This window comes from Stegastes partitus, unplaced genomic scaffold, assembly GCF_000690725.1.
Source record: "Stegastes partitus isolate 25-593 unplaced genomic scaffold, Stegastes_partitus-1.0.2 Scaffold131, whole genome shotgun sequence".
NCBI classification, from domain to species: domain Eukaryota; kingdom Metazoa; phylum Chordata; class Actinopteri; family Pomacentridae; genus Stegastes; species Stegastes partitus.
The window spans coordinates 447853-468602 of NW_007577862.1; the positions used below are offsets into that span (position 1 = coordinate 447853).

Genomic DNA, 20750 nt, shown 5'->3' on the forward strand with positions numbered 1-20750 from the left:
AACAAGAAACCAGTCCATAAATAATAAGTTATTGGTCACTTGCTTCCTTAAACACATTAACTTTTACTAGTTGGAACTACCAGCTACCAAAACATCATAATCATGTATGTAGTGCAGTGGTTACTCACATAAATTATTTGTTTTAAGAGACGGTGATGAGTTCATGAAGCATAGCAAAGTATAAGGTTTTTAATATTAAATATAAATGCTGTGATGCTTATGGCTAATCCCTTAACCTCCTGATTTGCATTTACATGGACCTGAATGTATTTATTTTTTTTGTCAATCATTAAAACCATAAGCTTTCTTTTAAGAAGTGTACGGTATGAAATACATTTCTGATACGTTTTCTACAACTGCTAGTATCATTTTTCCCCATACATCAGCTGTGTGAGGAGACAAGTTCAACTAACTAAACCCCAAAAGTGACGCAGATAATGGAAAACTCTGTCCAACACCAAACTGGATGTCTCCATCATCAGGGGGAGGAATGTTGATCCTGACTCACTATGCTCGGTTCGTCTCTTGTATAATCAATGGGTTGATATTGCATGAAACTGCAATAACGGATGAACTCCGTCAGCCATCGGTGCTTCAACTTAGAGTGTTTCATCGCAGGATCAACGCTACTAGACAGAGATTATTCAGCCTTTTTTTTTCCCCTGTCACTTATTTATTTGTTGGTGTCGTTCATGCTGGGAGATGCAGCTTTATAAATCAAGCCCTTGACTCTGTGAGCAATTATGTGCTCACTGATCGAGTGATGACAAAACAATGTATGTAGCAAAATAATGCACAGGCTGCATCTACATAGTGGTTAGTGTCACATGTTTATGCTGCTTGGTGAAAATCCCTGTTTCGCTGACCTTGTTCAGGTGTTGTGATCAGAGGTACGCCCTGTTGCTCCTCTAAGCACCTCTCAGTGATGTCACCATGTACTGAACGCACCCCGAGGACACGTCCACAGTGCGCCATTGCAGCAAGGTGAGAACATTAACCAGTCAGCAAAACGAACCATTTCCAGCTGGTGGTAACGTACAATTTTACAATTAATATGCATACAAATAGGAGTTGACTGTTATTCACATTGGAAAGCCTGATATTAGACTACGTGCGTGCAGTTTATCATCCTCGACTCTTTCAGAAGTAAATCAGCATCTCACATGACAAGTGATTGATGTGCTTTCTCGGAACTGTATATTTGCTTTTATCTCTCACAACACTGTGTATTTTGTTATGGGAACTATGCACAAAAGCTGAAATTACAAACAGTATCAGAAGATAAAAAATTGCGAGCCACAACTGAAGGCTTTTATTGGACGCTAGTAAATCAGAGCAGGTTTGGGGGAAGTCTGGACTAGCTGTGGTGGTAGAGTATTGATTCAGTCATCCAAAGCCATCTTCCAAGTACTTCTGATTTATCTGTCACATTCCATTATGACTCCTGTGCTCTGAAACTCTTTCTTTTTTTAATACAATACTGCAGAGAGCATTTAGCCATCTGACGTGTCGTCTGTATTGGCAGGACGGGTAGGACTCCCTGCAGCAGACTTTCACTAATTTGTTGAAGTGCGATTTGCTCATATTATTTAGAGATCTCATAGTGATGTTGCCACTGAGACTTCAAGGAGACTGTGAGTCAATTAACAATTAAGGATTATTAAGGAAAAGAGCACGTTCACGATATTAAACACTCGGGTCGAGTAAGTACTTTCTTCACAATGTAAAAATAGTAGTTCATTTCATTTCATTTTGTAGGTTGCTGCGAAATTAATACTGGAGAACAAAGAGACTGTCCTCTCGGGAAAAATCATAGCATGGGTCATTTATCGAAGCAGGTGTAAATAAGCTATGTTCATGTTCGGGTCCAAGAACAGGGGAGAGTGATTTTTTTTTATGACAAAACAAAGTAAATGACAGTTTCACCAGAGGGCATGGGTTTGTGTGCTTAACAACAGCTTTCTTTCAACCACAACAGCAGTCTTTGGTACCACTTAACCTGTCTACCAAAAATTGCGTTCCTATACAACTGAACTGCATTCTCAAACTGAGTTGCAGTTCTTTGCCATTTATTACACTGTTCTCCAACAGTTACCCCTTTTCAGTCAACCAACCGTACATCAGATGGGGCTGGACTCATCCAGAAGATTAAAGAGCTTCAGATATGTTTTGAAAGGGTCATATTTGAACTTAAACCATGATATTTTCCTAAACCTAACAGAGCAGTTTCAGTGCCTACATCTACCCAAGTTTCTAACATGTGATCAGCTTTGTAGAAGGGTTTAATTTAGTCCAAACCGTGATATTTTCTGAAATCTAACCAAGTAATTATGGTGCCTAAACCCAGCCAAACAGCAAGTGAAAAGGAAAGTACCCAGCAAGCAAAAGCAAAACTTAATTCTAAAAATAAAAATCCTTCACAGGACACAATCCTTCCCTTTTTGATAAAGCTTACAGTTAGTTATAGTTGCTGCTCAGGTGACCCCAAACCATCTCTTAGGTATGCTGCTACAGGCACAGACTGCTCTAGGACTTCCCATGATGCACTGAGCACCTGTCCTATTCGCTCCTCTCTTTCTCCCTTGTTACGTTTATATGCCACCATTGCATGTCGGTAATTTGTGTCTTCTCTCTCCCGTAGCTTGTGTTGTGTCCTCTCTGCAGGTATCTCTGGCTGCGGAGCTACATGTTTGTGATCCGCAATTACTGGCCTCACCAACCAACAAAGTGTTTATTCTTCTCTTATACACTGGTTGTCTGTTCTGCTCTCTCTCCCCTTCACCCTCACCCTAACCTGTTGAGGCAGATGGCTGCCCTCCCGGAGCCTCGTTCTGCTGGAGGTTTCTTCCTGGTAAAGGGGGTGTTCCCACTGTTGCTAAGTGCTAGCTCAAATCCAAAAGAAACATTGAATATGTTGAGTTCCATCCATTATTTATACTCTGCTTAATCCTCACTAGGGTCACGGGGGGCTGGAGCCAATCCCAGCCGACGTAGGGCGAAGGCAGGTCGTCAGTCTATCGCAGGGCTACACTTAGAGACAGACAACCAAGCACACTCACATTCACACCTACGGACAATTTCGAATCACTAATTAACCTCAACATGTTGAGGGGGAAAGCCGGAGAACCCGGAGAGAACCCACACTGCACGGGGAGAACATGCAAACTCCACGCAGAAAGATCCCGGGTGTCCTCACCGGCGACCTTCTAGCTGCGAGGCGATGATGCTGAGCACCGAGTCACCTTGCAGCATGTTAAAATATAACATATAAATAAAATATAACTGTATAAATAAAAGTGAATTGAAACCCCAATCTCCTGGGGTGGAAATCCTGTTTAAGACTAAGAGCCAATTCATGCTTTATGCATGTGTGAGCTCAAATCAATGTGAGCATACGGTGCGACTCACACTGCAACAGGTACACAGTGGTACACTAAGAAGAAGGCTGTATTTTCCCTCATATCAAATACAGAAAAATACATACAGATCTAACAGTTGGGCAAAAACAGAACAGGATTTCTGGAGAACTTAGTACTTCCTACTGTGCTTGTCGATAGACAGCATGTATAAATCAAAGCACCTCCAAAGTCCAACAGCTACGACTAAAATGACAACTCTTTTAATGATAAACTATAAAAGCGTGGATGACTCTCCTCATACCAAACATTTGTTTTAAGCGCATGTATTTCTGGCACATGCACCGTTGGCGTGCTTGCAGTGCGGACCGTAGTCGCAAATTTTTGGCTGCATGTTGACATTCACAGAGGGCTCCACAATAAAACAACATAAAACATAAATAAAGTATTAATAGTTATTGTACCAGTGTGCACATTTTGGACTACTTTTGAATTGCAATTTAAGCTGTACTGTATGTAACTGGGCTTCCAATGCTAACAAGCTAACAGGCGAAAAGTAAATTTGCAATCTGCTAGACGTCAGCATGTTATCATTTGCACTGATAGCAAGCTGACATTAGTAATCCAGTCTAAACCTACTCTAAGTACTGCTTCACAGAGATGCTAGAAAGGTAGACTCCCATGACTAACATGCACATAACCTTTCCCTTGTCTTGATCAAGGATTTTTGTTTGCCTGATATAAACCAAACACGTTGGATGATGGTTAAAAAATGTCTGATTAGTTGTTGAAATCCTTGTATCATGGCATCAAAGGCTTCAACAACGACCCCCACGTATACATTGATCAAGCACAGCATTAAAACCACTGACAGGCGAAGGTGATAACATTGATCATCTCGTTAGAATATACTGTTCCGTTGGGAATGCTTGGGTGCTGTTACTTTGACACGTGTTCACCCACCTAAGCCTAGTTGCAGACTAAGTAAACCCCTCCCCTTGTGGCAATGCTACACCCCAAAACCAGCAGCCTCCCCAGCAGGACAATGTATTCTGTCACACCATGAAAACTGCTCAGGAACAGCTCAAGGAATGTGACAAACAGCCCAGGGCATTGACTAAACTGCCAAGATCCCAATTAGATCAAGCATCAAGCATGTGCTGGGACAAGACGGATCCATGCAGGCCCCACCCTGCAACCCACAGGACCAAAAGAACCTACTGCCAACGTCCCAGTGCCAGACACCACAGGACACCCTCAGAGGTCCATGGTCTGATGGATCAGAGCTGTTTTGGTGGTATGAGGGGGACCCACACAAGCTGGTTTTAATGTTGTGGCTTATCAGTGTAAGGTGATTTACATTTATGGCAACAGCAAAGACGAGGGATAAAAGTTATCTGCAGATGGCTAGAAAATCACATTTGTGTCTCCAATCTAATTTCAGGGATAACTGCCCACACTGCAATTTGTAAGTGATCGATTAGGCATTATATGTTGTGGCATTGTGAAGCCGTCTGCTCCGGTTGCTATAGGAAGGTCTTTGTAATGTGTAGATGTGGTAACTGACGGAGCAGAGTAAGACCATCATGCTGCAGGCCCATTTTTCTCTTTCTGCCACAGCAATATCTACTTGTGGTGCAGAACTCTGCCACCGCACCAGACAGCATCGCTGACAGACGAGTTTAAGATGTGCAGCAATGTTGGCAGGCTAACCATGCTCTGAATTTGACATCAGTGTTGTGTGTTGGTTGCCAGTGGTGTAAAGGATAGTTCGAAATCTGATTTAAACAGGCAGACTGTGACACACAAGAGTGTCCAGAAATCCTCCTCAAATCTGATTTTGGCAGAGCCATGAATGTGGTTCAAATCTGACTTGTAAATTAAGTTCCCCTGTGAAATTATAATTCTGATCTGGAAATGCCAAATATCCTCAGGTCCACAATGAGTATACCCTCCAATTACTTCTACTCAAGCTTGTTATTTTACTCAGCAAATCAAATTTGGATGCCACCTCTATTGACAAGAAACACCTGCAGTAAAGGAAACAATGGCTCCCCTTCCATTTTATATAATCGGTTATTATATTCAGGATCACCAGGTTAACAACAGCACAAAACAAACCTAATAGTAAAACTAAGACACACATTTTTTCAGAAAGTAGCAGCTACTTAGACATTTCAATGACACATACTCTTAATGTAAGCACCATTTTTTTTTTCTTTCTCTTTCACAACTCTCTGACCTGGTGATTTAAATGTATAATAAGGCGGATTCATGTCAAGCGCTGAAACAAATGGACCTCTTAAAATAATAGGTTTGTGCGTCACTTTTTTTGACTTACTTTACTTACATTACTCGCCATTATTATTATGTTATAATAGACTATCAGAAGAGATCCACTGGCGGCCCGCTCTCTCCGTGCTATGAAGGACAGAGCCGCGGACAGCCTGACAATTTGGCACAAGAGTGTTGCAGAGTGATAATTTCTGAATCTCATTCTATGTTACATAACACTTCTCCTTACAATGAGAGGAGCTTAATAACCACAATGCTCCATGGAAACATGCAGGCAGTGCAAACAAATGTCAGCTGTCTCAGTTAGTGATGGCTGTTACTGAAATATCCCATGGATGCATGTGTCAGGTGCTGCCATTTGAAAGACCTTTCTTTCAAAATTTTGAATTTACAATTAATACTTGTAAGCCTTAAAGTCACAAAAACAAACAAACAAAAACAACAGCTCTGCATTTTGAACAGAGCATCAGCAATTCTTAAAGAATCAAAGAAGTGAAGATATTTGGGTTTGTATTGTTTCGACCTGATAATTACACAAACTGAGCCAATTAGACGGAAGCTTTGATTTTCCCATTACCGTGATATGCTGGTGGATCAATCCAGAACATCTCACTAATCACAGCAAAAAAGTAACATGAATGTTTTCAATTTAACCCTCCTGTTATCCTTGGGGTCAATTTGACCCCATTCAGTGTTTAACATCTCTAAATAAGTCACTGACATATTTTTTGCAGGTTTATTTATAGGGCTTTGTACACATAAACTTGGGCACCAATTTTAATTATGATATCTTCTGGAGGAAATTGCTGGGGTCAAATTGAACCCAAGGATAAAAGATGTCAGTAAATGTGAAGGTAATAGGAGGGTTACGTATTTATGCTGTCATTTGTTGTACATTTTAGTTTACTTGTTATAGCACTGTGTTCTAAACTCTGGAAATTAAATTCAGTTTAGTTTATTGTTGTTATCCTTTCACATAATAAACCCCAGTCTTGTCATTCAAAGATGGCTGTTAAAAAGTCTTGTTAAGGTTAGTAAATGCACTTTGTTTAGACAGAGCACCTTCTGCCTGAACACTGACACTGTTAAATGAAAAACTTTCAATATACTTGTCTTATTTCCTTACATTTAGCATCTTTTATTAAATTAGTTACATTCTTTTTTAAATCCTACTACTTTCAATGTAATCTTTTTGCCCTTCTTTCTTTCTTTTTCTTTTTTAGGAAATGGATCACATTACTCTATAAGCAAAACAAGAACTGTATTTGGAAAAGATGGAAGAAAGGGCACCTGATACAAATAGTGAAGTGAAGGCAGGTGCAGGGATTTTGTTTGTGTTCTTGTATTCAGTCGGGATTTTGTTTATCCGCATCAGTTTGGATTTCCCAATCTCTGGCATTATTAGAAAAGAATGACAATTTGGAGCCGAGAGGACGAAACATGTGAATAATTAAATGGCATTTACCTTGAGCTCATGCCCTTGACCACAAAACTGCATTACGGACAGAATTTTCAAATAGCAGGTATCAGCACGAAAGATCTGATTGACGTCATCGTTAGAAATCGGTATGCGATTAATATTATAATGAAAAATGCAGGTTTAATTCCTAAATTCCTAAACATTTAAAGATGCGTCAACAACACGGGCAACAGCGATTATGTAAGTGTGTACTGTACGCTGCCCCAGATCATAGTATACCATGTAAGTTTAAAGGCAGCATCCATTACAGCTACATGAGGACACTTGCCATACCCTGCAGAGGGACTGCCAGTGAGAGCAGCTACAGAAGCCCCTCGAGAAAAAAATTGGATTTTGCCTCCACTTTCCCACATAGACAGTGTTTTTGAGTGACAGACTCATTTGCCAGGTTTTGTGGGTGGATGTTTATGCAAATGCTTCTCCTCTGTGGGCTGAAATAGCCATCCAGTGACAGGCCAAAACTAACTGGGTTGAAATGCAGGAGCATGCAACTGAGAGGCTGAAAGCAGTGCATAATTCACATTAAAATCTCTGGCAACACACAACAAGAGCTTGATAAAAATTTGCCACACTAAGCCATCCCACACAAAAGTTAGAATATGAATTTTTTTTTTTTTTTTTTTAGCTTTTTTTTATTTATTTTGTTTAAATGTAGAAAAAAATGTTCAAGACATTTGACAGTGTTTATCCACACTGAGAGCTTCAAAGATTCCTTGCTTCAGCGCTGCAGAGAAAAAGCTGCAGCAGACTCATGTGGATGTTGTTCATGTTTTCTTAGAAGGATGAATAGTGTGGTTGTTGAGGCTTGCTTGGAAGGATTTTTCATTCTAAATGAATTTGTCACATGAGAATCACAATTGTTGTTGTCCAAATTTGTTTTTACAATGAGCTGAATCGCTCCCTTTCTGCTGTGAAGCAAAGATACCAAACCTTCATTTCACAGCGAGTTCTAGCTGGATATAATGGAATCAAGTTCATCGTGTTCCCTCGTCTCTCCTGAAGTAGACTACAGGAATATTTTCTTTTGTTATGGCAGGAAATCAGAAAACATTGTGCTGAATAATGCATACGATAGCAATAAAGAAATCTAATTTGTATAATAAGAAGACGAGACCGTCGTCTTCATCAGCACGGATTCATTATGTGCTATGTTTGCATTCGTATAGAAACCTTTTTGAAGTCAAAGGAAACAAGATCACAACAGTGGCTATTCCTTTGATTTATGGGGTCCACTTATCATTAACTCATAAATTGCAAAATAGAGACTGGACGCGCTGTGATGTCAAAGCAAGACTTGCAATTACAAATGGAAATGTTTCCATTCATGATAAGTATTGGCTGTTGTGCCGGCGATGAAGCAGTGCAGCAGCATTCTGTTTGGAGGCCATGCACACGTTACGACAAAAGTGATGCGACGGCAGTGTGCAAAACATAATGAGATGTAAAATAAGTTCTCTGCAGTGGAAAATCCAAAAAAACCTGTAACAAACGCTATATCTTAAATGTAGTCATTTTAATGTACTCATTGCACACGACAGCCTTCTACAGTGGCATCACCTCACAAATCTTTCAGTGCTGTTTACTACAGTGGAGTAACTTGGATTATGTACGCATGTAAGAAATGTTAAAATATTGATGTGAATACTGGCAGGTACAGAACTGCTACGTTTCACCTCTATATGTTTTACTGTTCTTCATCTGCAATGTCAACAGTGTGTGAAACTGGCCTCAAGTTCCACATTTCCACTGTCTGCAACACGGTGCTGGCTTAGATTTGCTACTTTGTACTATTTTTATTTATTAGGCAAAGCTGAATGATTTGAATGGGAGCTTGAATGCTAATCGGGTGAATCTGTGGCATTTCAAGAAGAATTTATGAGTAGTTGTGGGAGCTGGTGCGGCGTGGACACAAATCTACCACGGTTTGGAATTCATAACAAGACACGAGCGTACAGGTGGGGTATCCACACTAATAAATCAGACGTGCACGTTTCCTCAGAGCTAATGCAGGATTTTACTGGTGAAGCACTACGGTTTTGAGGACAAGAGGTGTGGCTGCATCACATCACGGAATTAGATACCGCATTACATAACCCATTACTCTGATTACAGTTCCTGCTGTAATATGACAGTATTATGGGCAACAACTGCCACTCGCAAACTTTACTGCGATTGCATTTACTGTTGGCTGTAAAGCTAAAGAAAGAGGGACATGCCACCAGTATGACACTGCAAAAGAGCTGAAGATGAACCCTGATTTGAATCAAGAAATGGTTTGAACCAGTTTCTGGGAATTTCGGGCTACTTTGCTTTATCATGTAATTTTCTGTGGTCGACTGTAGTTAAGCTAAATATAAATTTGAAGAACTTCCACTTGACATATAGTTAGTAGTTACTTTTTAGGTTAGTATTGTACAAAATGTATAATGAGTCCACAAAACTGGATGCACTGACAGAGAATAAGCCACTTTATAGTATATGAATTGTCAAAATTAAATATTAAAGCAGTAAAACACAACTTGGACATGAAGGCATCAGGACAATAAACAACATATATATTCAATATTTCTGAATTATTAATAATACTTTAAGAATGACCAACTAGGAATACAAACATTTCAAATTTAGATTAGTCAGCACAGATCTGTCTTTTAATTTGTAGGTAGTTTGTGCTATATCTTTTTTCTTTTTTGCATATGAGATGCATTTTATCTTTTTTTTTTCAGTATACATTCACCAGTTCTTTCCGTGTAATGCTCTCTGCATGTCGCAAAACTGCAAATCACGTCCTCACTTTCTGAATTGTATTCCGGGTTTCCTTGCAGACTCGCTGCATTTCATTGCATCCTGTCAGCAGTTCAGTTGTGACAACACAAGGCTTTCATTTACTCTGAGGCAGTTTTGCAGAGCAGAGTCTGACTATGTAGTGGAAGGTTATCACTCTGACTTAGAATTGTCATGCTACTGAAATAGAGCCTCAGGACTGAGATCACCAATCCGTGTCAAATGAACAACTGTATCCGCAGCTGATCTGCATCCACCCCGCTGCCTGGTTGTCATTGTCAGAATTACTGCTAGGCCTGCTGTGAATGTTAAATGTAAAAATGTTTCAAGGTTAGAAAAAAAAAAAAGAGGAAAAAAAAGTATGTTTCGTGGCTGAAATATGTTGCTGAACTATGTTTGCTGCACAGAAATATGTGTCACCCCCCTATGAAATGAAATCAAACAACCAAAATGAAATGAACTTTGCCAGGAAATTACACTGCTCCATTTGGACCCAGTCTCGTGTTGTATGAGGCTAACTTGGAAAATAGGCTACCATCCATGACCTATGATAATGTAATTATCAGAAAGTGCTATTTGGTATCATGCATAACTGTAAAAGTTTTATCTTTGTGATCTCAAGCCTCATGTGGTGGACCTCATGCTTTACTGTGTCATCAATTCGTAACAGCTGAAAAACTTAGACTTTTATGTTTCCAAAGAGCCCATTTGCATCCATGTGTGACAGTGTGAGCGGTTTGAGCAGACCTTCAAACATGACAACACTGTTTGTGGTTCTGTATCATTGTGTAAAATCACTTAGGAGTCACAGAGCCTCATGAATTTTTATCTGCAGAAATGGCCGCCGGGCCATTTGAGAAATGGACAGTTTTTATATGTATAGTTTGGGGACCCACACAGAAAAGAACCGCTCACTCACCTTCATTATCTTTTCCTAGGAATGATAGTCTTGTGCATCCTGAAGTAATTTTGCATGTAGAGTCTGACCTCATTTTAGCAGTTTTCTGTAAAGGTTTCACAAAACTGACTGGAACTGACCCAAAGCTGTGTAACTGATTAGAGCATAAAACGTAATCATTCCACACTCTGCATCATCGTCATCGTGCAAAATTTAATTCACAGTTAATGGACAAAGAAGATGGCTGGCGCTGTCTCTTTGATTCTTCAGGGTCCTACAGTCTGTCAAGCTTTTTGTGTTGACCTTGTCATTCACCAACAACTTTCTTTAGCGTTTCTATTCCAACACTGCAGCCTCGGGAAGACGAAAAACAGAAAGAACTGAAACAATAGGCACGGCTACACAAAAGGAGGATAAAATACCCCCCCTCCAAAAAAAAAAAAGCCCCCCAAGAGATAAACATGAAAACAATATTTACAGCAGGCTAAAATTCTCCAATTCTTAAAAGGTGCAATAAACGAGCCTAGGATTTCAGGGGGGATTGGGACATGGAATATTCAAGATATTTACTAAAGCTACAGACAAATAATGCATGTCTAAGATAAAACAGATTCTGTGCTGTTGATCTGAGCTCTCTCCTTCACTGAATTGGAACTAAAATGGCCTCCAAGTGTACTGAACAATGGGGGTGAGCATAATGCAGTGTGACTACTGAGTGACTTGACTGAGATCCAAAGTGAATAAAAGGCCTCACTATGTGAGGCAGCGAGGCTGAGCTGCTGCAGTGCTCAGGACTTTGGCGGGTGACAGTGTATAACGCTTCACACACAATTCATTTGCCAATAAATCCTATTGCCATTTCCCACATGGTGCACGGTCTGCGTCGTCAGAAACTGTAATGATCAAATGGGCATCTGCATATAGTCCTGTGAAGTGTTTTAAGTTTTTTCTTTCTTTCCTGAAATGTGAAATGTCTATCCCTCTTTTGGTTTAGTGGTAGTTGATTTGATTACCCTTTTTATTGAAAGAAAAGCTAGAAAATCCAAATAAAGAATTTATATAGCTTATACATGTTGTATGTGAGAGTCAAATCAATATTCACAATTGTGAACAGTTTCCTCTCATGTGGAAAACAGAGGATCAGGATTCACAACTATGATGCCAGAGTCATTTCTAACCTTGTTCTAACAATGAATTTGGAGACCTAGTTTGTGGACTCATAAAATATTAAAATGAATATTTTACATGAGCTTCAGTTCTTTTGTTGCTTTTTTTGGGCTTGAAACAAATGATAAACCCCTTATCTCCAGAAAGCATCTCATTGTTTGTCTTTTTTTCCCCTTACAATAATTCAATGACAGCACGGAAAAAGGAAGTAAAATATGTGACAGAATCAAAATAACATTGGGATGATTGCCCTTTTCATTTTAAAGTTAATGTTTTGTACGAATAGTTTTTCAGCGACAACAGAAAAGTGTCACAGTTGTTTGTAACAAACTGTGTTCATAACAGCGATGGATCTTGACGTGAACGTCACCGCTCGAGGCTTGATTAACAGTGATCACCATGGAGGACATGCAACAAAGCATCCTCTCAGATAATGACACTCCTTGACCCTGAGCTTTGAAAACCCGGCAACTTCCGACCAAATGAGACAAAGAATAATACATTTTTCCTTAGCCGAGGGCACACAAGCACGCTCAGCCACAAAACAAGAAAATGCCACATGATAATGTTTATTTCTCGGAGCCAAGTGAAATTTGCAGACGCTTTCAACAGTGCAGGGTGAAGTTTGAGGATTTGGAGCTTAAAATGAAAATATCAGCATCTGCAGAGGATGCATGAGGAAAAGGGCACACATCTAGGTGAGAGTATAGTCGAAAATGTCAGGTTGTAGGTGCTGTCTGGCTACTGAATGCCTTTTTATGTGCTTACTTTAAATCTGTGACAGGATAGAGAATGTGTGAGGCGGTTTTTTTTCTACAGTCACTCTAGCTGGAGTCAATCCGAGGACATCAAAGAGTCAGAACACAGCCAGCCACTCATTCACCTATAAGCAGCTCAGAGTCATCAGCCTACTTGATTTTGATTGTGTGGGATGCGGGAAGGGAACCCACACAAACACACAGGGTAGAAAAAAAAAAAAAGATCGCAAATTAAATCTGTCTTGCTGTCAGTGCCACTGCGCCACTGTGCTGCCTCCTTTTACAACTTTTATTCATGAAACAGGAGAATGTGATAAAAATAAAACTGCATAAATGAGTCATCTGAGTGGTACATCTGGATTCCATTGTGTCACTGTGGTTTTCAAAAAATCCCACAATATCAAGGAATGAGGTCTGTCTTTTGTCTGAATAATCACCCTAAATAGTTAAGAGCTTTAACCTTTAAAATGTTGATATCCCCCACCACCCCCCGTCCTCCCGTCTACGCGCAACACTGGTGGGGGTATTTCAGTGGCATGGCTGGAGTATACAACCTCCAGCCCTGCTTTTCTTTGATGTGCTCTGAAGCCATCCTCTACCAGGAACTGAGAAGATCAAAGACGCGCGATTTTATCAAATGGAGCTCTTGTCGACTGTTTGTAATGCTTTATTCTTCATCAGGAACACCCACTCTGTCACCGTGATGCCACAGGAGACACAGTGCTCTTTTAAACCCAGTGGTGATCTCCCCGTTATCCAGATGAAAACGGATTTATTCAAACCTCCCATCAACCCACCCTATAAATAGAAGCTTGTGGAAAATCTTCTGAGAGAGGGGGGGGAGAAAAAATAAGCTGTGCTCTTAAGCTGTTATTAACATGCTGATAGAAAAAAAAAAAAAATGTCAAATGTTATTTTGGAGAATTTCCAGTGAAAATAAGCATAATGCTTCCTGGTAGTATTTGTGACATAGACGGAAGATTCATTAAATGATGAAGTTATCTGACAAAATACACAGCTGAGTCATACTTTTTGTTGTTTGCTGCACATGCTACTCGACTGCGGGCGGAACTGCGATGGTAATTTGCATCGGATACCGTGTGCATTATTGCTTAAGGGCTCTAGTGGAAGGGCAGGTGAATGACACTCAAAATAGGTTTATCATCTGACTTGATGGAGGCTAGCCACTTAATAAATCATGTGGAAATTTGGAGTTTCTCATAGTAGCATTCAGGTATAGCATTTCTATTTTTTTTTTTTAAATCCTGCTTGTGTGCGTTCCAATATCATGCTTCCAAAATGTAGCATGTAGCGTTGGTTAGCAGGAGCCAACTAAACAGCTGAGCTACTGCAATCAATATTCATCTGTTCTTCTTGATAGGAAAACTGCCACCTGTTATCCAGGGTGCTATTATAGTAACTGTTATTTTTGGTAAGTGCCACAAGGGAGAAAGCTCCATAACGTTCCTGACATCATTATTTCCCCCCCCAAAAAAAAAAATCCAGAAGGTTGACTCATTATTTTTGGTTCAGTGTGCCGTGATGAATGCCCCTCCTTTATGTCTCACGGTAAACGCACCTCACCTCTGAAGTATGTAGCATATTCCCCTGGGGTTTTGTTATTTTTTTCCTCTGCTATCTGTTAAAATGCAAGCAGTTATGTGTCAAGTAGGGCTCTCTTTGTAATTCATAAAAAAAAAAAAAAGGGGAGAAAAAAAAGAAAAAAAGGCTACATGAATGTGTTAACTACAAAACCTCCCCCCTGCAAGCTGGTGACACGAATGCCCAGAATCATTATGACCCTTATCATAGCTGCTTGCTGGTTAATGTTCATTCATCTTTCCACCTGTGAATGAGCGTGGATCTGTGTTGCTCTGTGTTTCTGCACACGTGTGAATGACAGACGGTTAAAAACAGGTCTAGCTAATATGTCGTTTCCTTCCTTTGACTATGTTGATTTTTTTTTGCTCAATTCCAACATACAGTGAGAAACACGTTGCATTGCTCTATGGCAACACTGAACAAGCAGCATCCCTGCAGAACAGCTCTGATACTCTTTTATTGAACATAAAAATGTTAAATTATTCATTTTGCAGATTTGACAAAACTCTTAAATCTCAACCGCAAAGTTTTAAATGTTGCATTGCTCGAGCAGTGTGATCCAATCGGACTCTGCTGCATCCATGATCCCAATCATTCTGTGTGACACAGATGCCAATAGAAAATGAAGGATGTGTCCATATTGACCACTGTTGGGTCTTTGTATGGATGACACTGACATAAATGTATAAACACACAAAATATAGATATAGATATATATTATCTTTGGATTTGCAGCCATTTTAACTCTGTGCTGATGTGTACAAAAAAACAGCCATTTTAAATTCACAGCAATGATAGTGCATTTTGAATTCAGTCCAACCAAATGAAAGACCCCCCTTTAGGTGGTTCGGTTTGTGCTGGTGTGGTCTTTACTACACCCAACTCCTCTGGCAGCTTTGTTCTTGAAGTTGACACATTTCTGAGCCAACTGCAGTCCATATATCTATGTGTGCTCTTTGTTTCATGGGCCATCACACTTCAAACATGCAATTAGGGCAGAGATAGGAGTGATTGACGTGCACATTTTATTGACATGATCACTATCTTATCTATGCATACAGTGGTCCATTAAATCTACAGCTATTTCAGCATGAAAGAGGAAGACGACAGGATACTCACCTTCTTTAGGAGGCCGTTTCACTTCCGCGCTCAGATTGCAGACCTGCCCAGCTTGTAGTTGGGGCGACAAGCAACCCTCCGTTTGTGGATTTAAAGGTAAAACCACGTTGTTGAGCATGAGCATGCTCTCTGATTCTCCATCGCCTAAATGCTGAGGACATGTGCATTTTGTGTACACGATCCCACACGTCTCCACTGTCCCTTTCTCTAATTTCAGGCAGTTTTCCAGCCACGTACAAAGCACTTGACACCCAAACTGGCTGGGGCTCGCCTTATTCAACACCAAAAACTCCACGATGGACTTCTCCTCCTCATCCAGCTTCTGCGGCGTCAATCCATTGTAATCATAAGGGAAAACTCTCCGGAGTTGGACGAAATTCTTGTCGTACAGCAAAAATACGTAAATATTCTTTGAATCACACAGATACACTATAGACTCGTTGACTTTCAGCAACTCATTGATCTTTTCGTGTGAGTAATGATCAAACTGATAAGCAAGCAAAGAATACTCAGAGCAGCTCAAGTCTCGCTTGTATAGCTTCAGGTAGATGCTGTATTTGGTTGGGTCTGGGTTCTCCAGCGTCCATGTACAGTTTGTATAGTTCTTGGGAAACATTTCAGTCACCGAATATGATCCATAAATGACCCCTTTGACCAGAGTGGAACACCAATAATCTTGGGCACCAGTTAATCCAAACATAACCAGAAGATAGGTGGAAAATATATAAATCAACAGGTTTCGAACAGCCTTCATCCTATGTCATTTGGCCTGCAAGGAGAGACGAAGAGAGATGAACACAAAGGGATGTTAAGGCAGAGCACACAAGAAAACATGGCGGTTCATCTGTAGTAAGCTGATATTCTTCACATTGTTTCTAATATATACTGCCGTGAAAAGAGGGGAAGAAGAAGAAGGGAGGAAAAAAAAGACACATTAACCTCAGCAACATGTCTTTTGCATCTCATCCTGCCTCCTTCATCACTTTACTTTGTGCAAACATTGCCACCTTGTGGTTGCTTGTGCTGCCTTTATTTATTTATTTTACCGAGGGAGGTGGGTGCAATAATGTGAGTCATTTAGACATTATTAATTGGGTCGTATTTGGTGTGGCACAAATCCCCGGAGATATTCAAATGTAGCTTATTTAGAATCCCTGACATCAAAAGACAAACAGTGGGAAAAAAAGCGGGTGCGCAAGTCAGCGCGGTGCCCACGAGTTGTGCTGCTCATTTTACGCAGTAAACCAGGATTTTTTTTTGTGTGTGTTCAAAAAATAAATAAATAAAATAAAAATCCTAGCCGTATTCTTCGTGATTTAGACTGTTTCCTTACAGGACAGTTAGATAATACGAGGGAGATAAATTCACAGACTACCAGCACACCAAAAAAAAATAAAAAAATAAATAAAAAACGTCTCTCTGCGTCTGCTTGGTCACCGTGGCTTCTCTCCTCTTTGCGCGCTTCCACCACTCGACCTGCATGTCTCCGAAATTCAGGGCTTGACATATTTGACAATGCAATTTGATAAAGAGCCAGCGTGTGTGTGTGTGTGTGTGTGTGTTCGCATGTGTGCGTGCGCGCTCCTAACTGTGTTTGTGTGTGAGAGGGAGAGAGAGAGAGAGAGAGAGAGAGAGGAGGAGGAGGGGGGGAGATGGAGAAAGAGAGAGAATGCAATGCGATGTCCTGATTGCTTTAATCCTACAGGCAATGCAGCTGTGAGCAGTGTCACAGCAGAACGTGCACGCGTGTGTGTGTGTGTGCGTCTCAAACTGTGTGTGTGTGTGTGTGTGTGTGTATGTGTTTGTGTAGGCGTTCAAATCCAAAGTAGGCTATAGATACCAGTTACCACGGAATATAATAAATTTGCGCCACTAACTTCTTCTCCCCCTGTTGGAACGATCCAACCTGTCCGTCACACTACATTAGAATAATAAATGGATTTGTGGACGCGGTGTTGAGTTAGATCAGCTTTTTTTTTTTTTTTTGCCCGCGATAAATCCTTACGATTCATGGCCAAGGCTGCACGAAAAAAAAAAAAATCTGTATTCTGGAGAAATCGCTCGTCAAGAGACTGATTTTTTTTTTTTATTGCCGGGCTTCTAAGAGCAATCTCGAGAGGAAATCTGAATATAGAGACACGTACGGAGCTCCATCTCATGCAGTGTCAGTTCGACGCTCGGCACTTTAAAGTGATTTTTGCCTCTTAAGAGAGAGATCAGCTCTTAAAAATCATCCGTTAAGCACCCCGGACTAATGCGAGCGCATGAACGCTCCACAGCCGTCGTGTTGAATAGACAGGGCAAATATTTAACAGGGGTGGCTAAACTTTAACTGACAGATGACATATGAAGATTTTTTCTTTCTTTTTTCGTGTGCCTCAGCTGCATCACATCATGCAATAATAATATTAGTAATAATACGAATCATAATAATCTTACCTTACACTGCGGAAGCTATGGCTATTTTTCCAACATACTTGACCACATCCTTTATAAATAAATTCTGCAGCCCTCCAGTGAATCAATACTCCCCATTCCCGACAAATAGAAGTCCGGCGCAACAAGATGCTTCAATGGATGAAAATAAAATGCGTTACACTCCGGTCTGGCCGCTCATATCCCCCCGTCTTCTCCTTCTTCTGGGTTTTTCCCATCAAAACGGAGCGCAACAACACCACGACAGCCACCGAGAAAGAAGGGAGAGAGGAGAGGGTGAGAGAGGAGAGGAGAGAGAGGAGAGAGGAGAAGAGAAAAGGGGGGAAGAAGAAAGGCAGAAAAGACCGAAGAGAGACAAGAGAGAGAGAGAGAGGGAGAGAGAGAGAGAGATAGAGAGAGAGAGAGAGGGGGAAAAGAAATTCTTGGAGTGATGAGCAGAGGAGAGCAATTCTTACAGTATTACCATAAATTAATTCGGCTCCACGTCTCAATTTTCTCCCCCTCTATTTTTTTTTGGATATGTTTTCTCCAGTAAGTCGCGCAAACCCTCCCCTCCTCCTCCTCCACCACCTCCTCCTCCTCTTGGTTAAAAAAAAAATGGGGGGGTGAGATTTTAACCAAAAAATCAAAAAAAAAAGGGAAAACAAAAAAGAGAGAGATCCGTAGTGGGTGGACGTTGGGGGGCCAGTGAGTTGCAACACACAGAGAAATAGACGCGCTTTGCTTGGTGCTTGCAGAGCTCCAGGAGCAGGCTGCAATATCACGTCACACTCAGCCCCTAAGATAAAGCACGTACGTACGCTTCTTACTGCCGCTGCGTCTGGCACCACCACCACCACCACCACCACTTTCTTCCCTGCCCTCCTCCTCCTCCTTCTTTTTTTTTTTTTCTCTCCTCCTCTCCTCTTCTTTCCTCTCATACAGCCTCCCCTTAATTCCAGTCAAAAGGGTTTCCCCCCCCTGAACTGGACCCTCTCAGTTGTGCGCAGACAACGACGCGCTTTGCTGCTGCAGCCCAAGCAGGAATATATATATCATGGACTTCTAATATTATGATTTTTTTTCTTCTTCTTCTTCTTCTTCTTTCTGCAGGGAAACAGAAGGAGTGCATATAACATGATCATAAACCTGAGCGTTCTACCAGTTGGGACCTGAAAGCTCGCTGGTGCGTCTTTTTTTTTTAACATTTTTATTTTTTTCCTTTCTTTGCTCTCCCCCTTCTGTCCTGATGGGTGACAGCCGCTGTTTTGATTTCTTCTCTGGGCTTGTCTCTGCTGCTGCACCGCTCGCTGGAAAGAACAAATGCTTATGGGGGCAACTTGTGTGATGTCTCTGAGGAAAGTTGTTCCGGGTTGTATTTGCACTTTACACGTGCAAAATCAGACCTGCAAGTTTTATATTTTTTCTCTTTGACTATCTTCTAATACATGTACGTAGATTACCTCACTCTTAAAAGCATGCATCAGCATTAATGCCTTTTTTTTTTCTATCCCTCCCCCCCTCCTTCCTTCTTTCAAATGGCCAGCCCTGACATTCTCAGAAGGCTTTCATTCAACAATCAACAGTCAATTAAATCCCATGTAAGCTCCAGGCTTCAGCAGTTGGTCACTGACAATGCGGCACCAATGGCTCTTGCAATAGCCTTCATTGCCTATTGGCTGAATTCATGGGAAGAATGGAACTGTAATGGACATAGGGGGGGGACCGGAGAGTTACACATTCCTCTGAAATCATCAGCTGCCTTTCCATTTGAAGATGAAAGGGTTTTGTTTGCATAGGTGGGTGTTCTCTATCAGGCACAAGCAAAGCATCTAATGCTTAATTACAGGCTGATAATCTTCATATGCATACGAGAATGAATGAGGGGAGATTGTGCATGATTCATTTGCATACTTTGAAATCATTTGCATAAAGAGGAAGATGGTATACTGGTCAATTCAGAGTGAAATAATTGTTGCCCATATTTTTTTTTTCCCCCCTTTCTTTCTTGGAGGTTTTGGTCAGCTGCTCTAATCATCTTCGCTGTGAACAGTTAACTCTCATTAGCCTGGCCGTCTCTTTCAGGCCTCGACTGAATGTGTTCCATGTGAGCAGATGCTGCATGAAGAGCCTATTTGTTTATTTATTTCCAGGAAGTTTCAGTCTGAAGTGTCTGTAAGCCAGCCTTTTTTTTTTTTCCAAAGAATGCTCCAGAACTACACTGGAGAGTATCAGCCACAGCATTGTGAGAATCTGAGAGAACTTGTTTATATCCCCAACATCCTGTACCACACAGCGTTTACAACATTGTAAATCTGGTGCCAAACTTATAAAGGAGATTGGATTCATTCAGCGCAGTTGGTTTCCGTGGCCCGCGACTGGTAGCTTTCTAATTCCAGTCTTCCCCAGGCAGCCAGTGGAACATCAGGGGTGACCTCGAGCCAGCCCACTTTCCACGGCCATAATGAAGACTCTGGCGTTTAGGGAGCTTTTGGCTCAGTAAGCTAAGAGGTGGAAGAAATTCATGCAAAGCCTTATTGAACAATGAAAACACAATAAGTATCTCTCCACTGACTCATGGGGAGGCCAAATGCCCGGCTTCAGGAACGCGGCCATCGCTCTCCTCTGCGAAGACGTTTCCAGACTCCAAATAGTGCCGTTTTGAAACCAGGAGAAAAGATGAAGTTCATGAAGAAAGTAGTCTAGAGCAGAATGATGTGCAGCTACAATGACAATGTAAAGTCTGGGCATTTCTTGCAATGGCTTGGAAGTTTAAAAATTGTCAAATAAAGACCATAAATAACATGATTTGTGTTATGATGAGTCATTTGCTGTCGAATGAATGTCAGATGATGTGTACAACAGTCTGAGCAGCT

General features: G+C 40.9%; 1 protein-coding gene across 1 annotated transcript in view; it reads right to left on the reverse strand.

Annotated features, from left to right (window-relative positions):
* adgrb3 (adhesion G protein-coupled receptor B3) overlaps window positions 1–18163 on the reverse strand; it is a 110694-nt gene extending 92531 nt beyond the window's left edge. The window contains exons 1-2 of the mRNA XM_008278742.1: window positions 17899–18163; window positions 15460–16228 (exon numbers count right to left, since the gene is read on the reverse strand). Coding sequence (XP_008276964.1) covers window positions 15460–16213 — 754 coding nt within the window. The 5' untranslated portion in view covers window positions 16214–16228; window positions 17899–18163. The remainder of the gene's footprint in view (window positions 1–15459; window positions 16229–17898) is intronic.
* Window positions 18164–20750: the final 2587 nt, after the last annotated feature.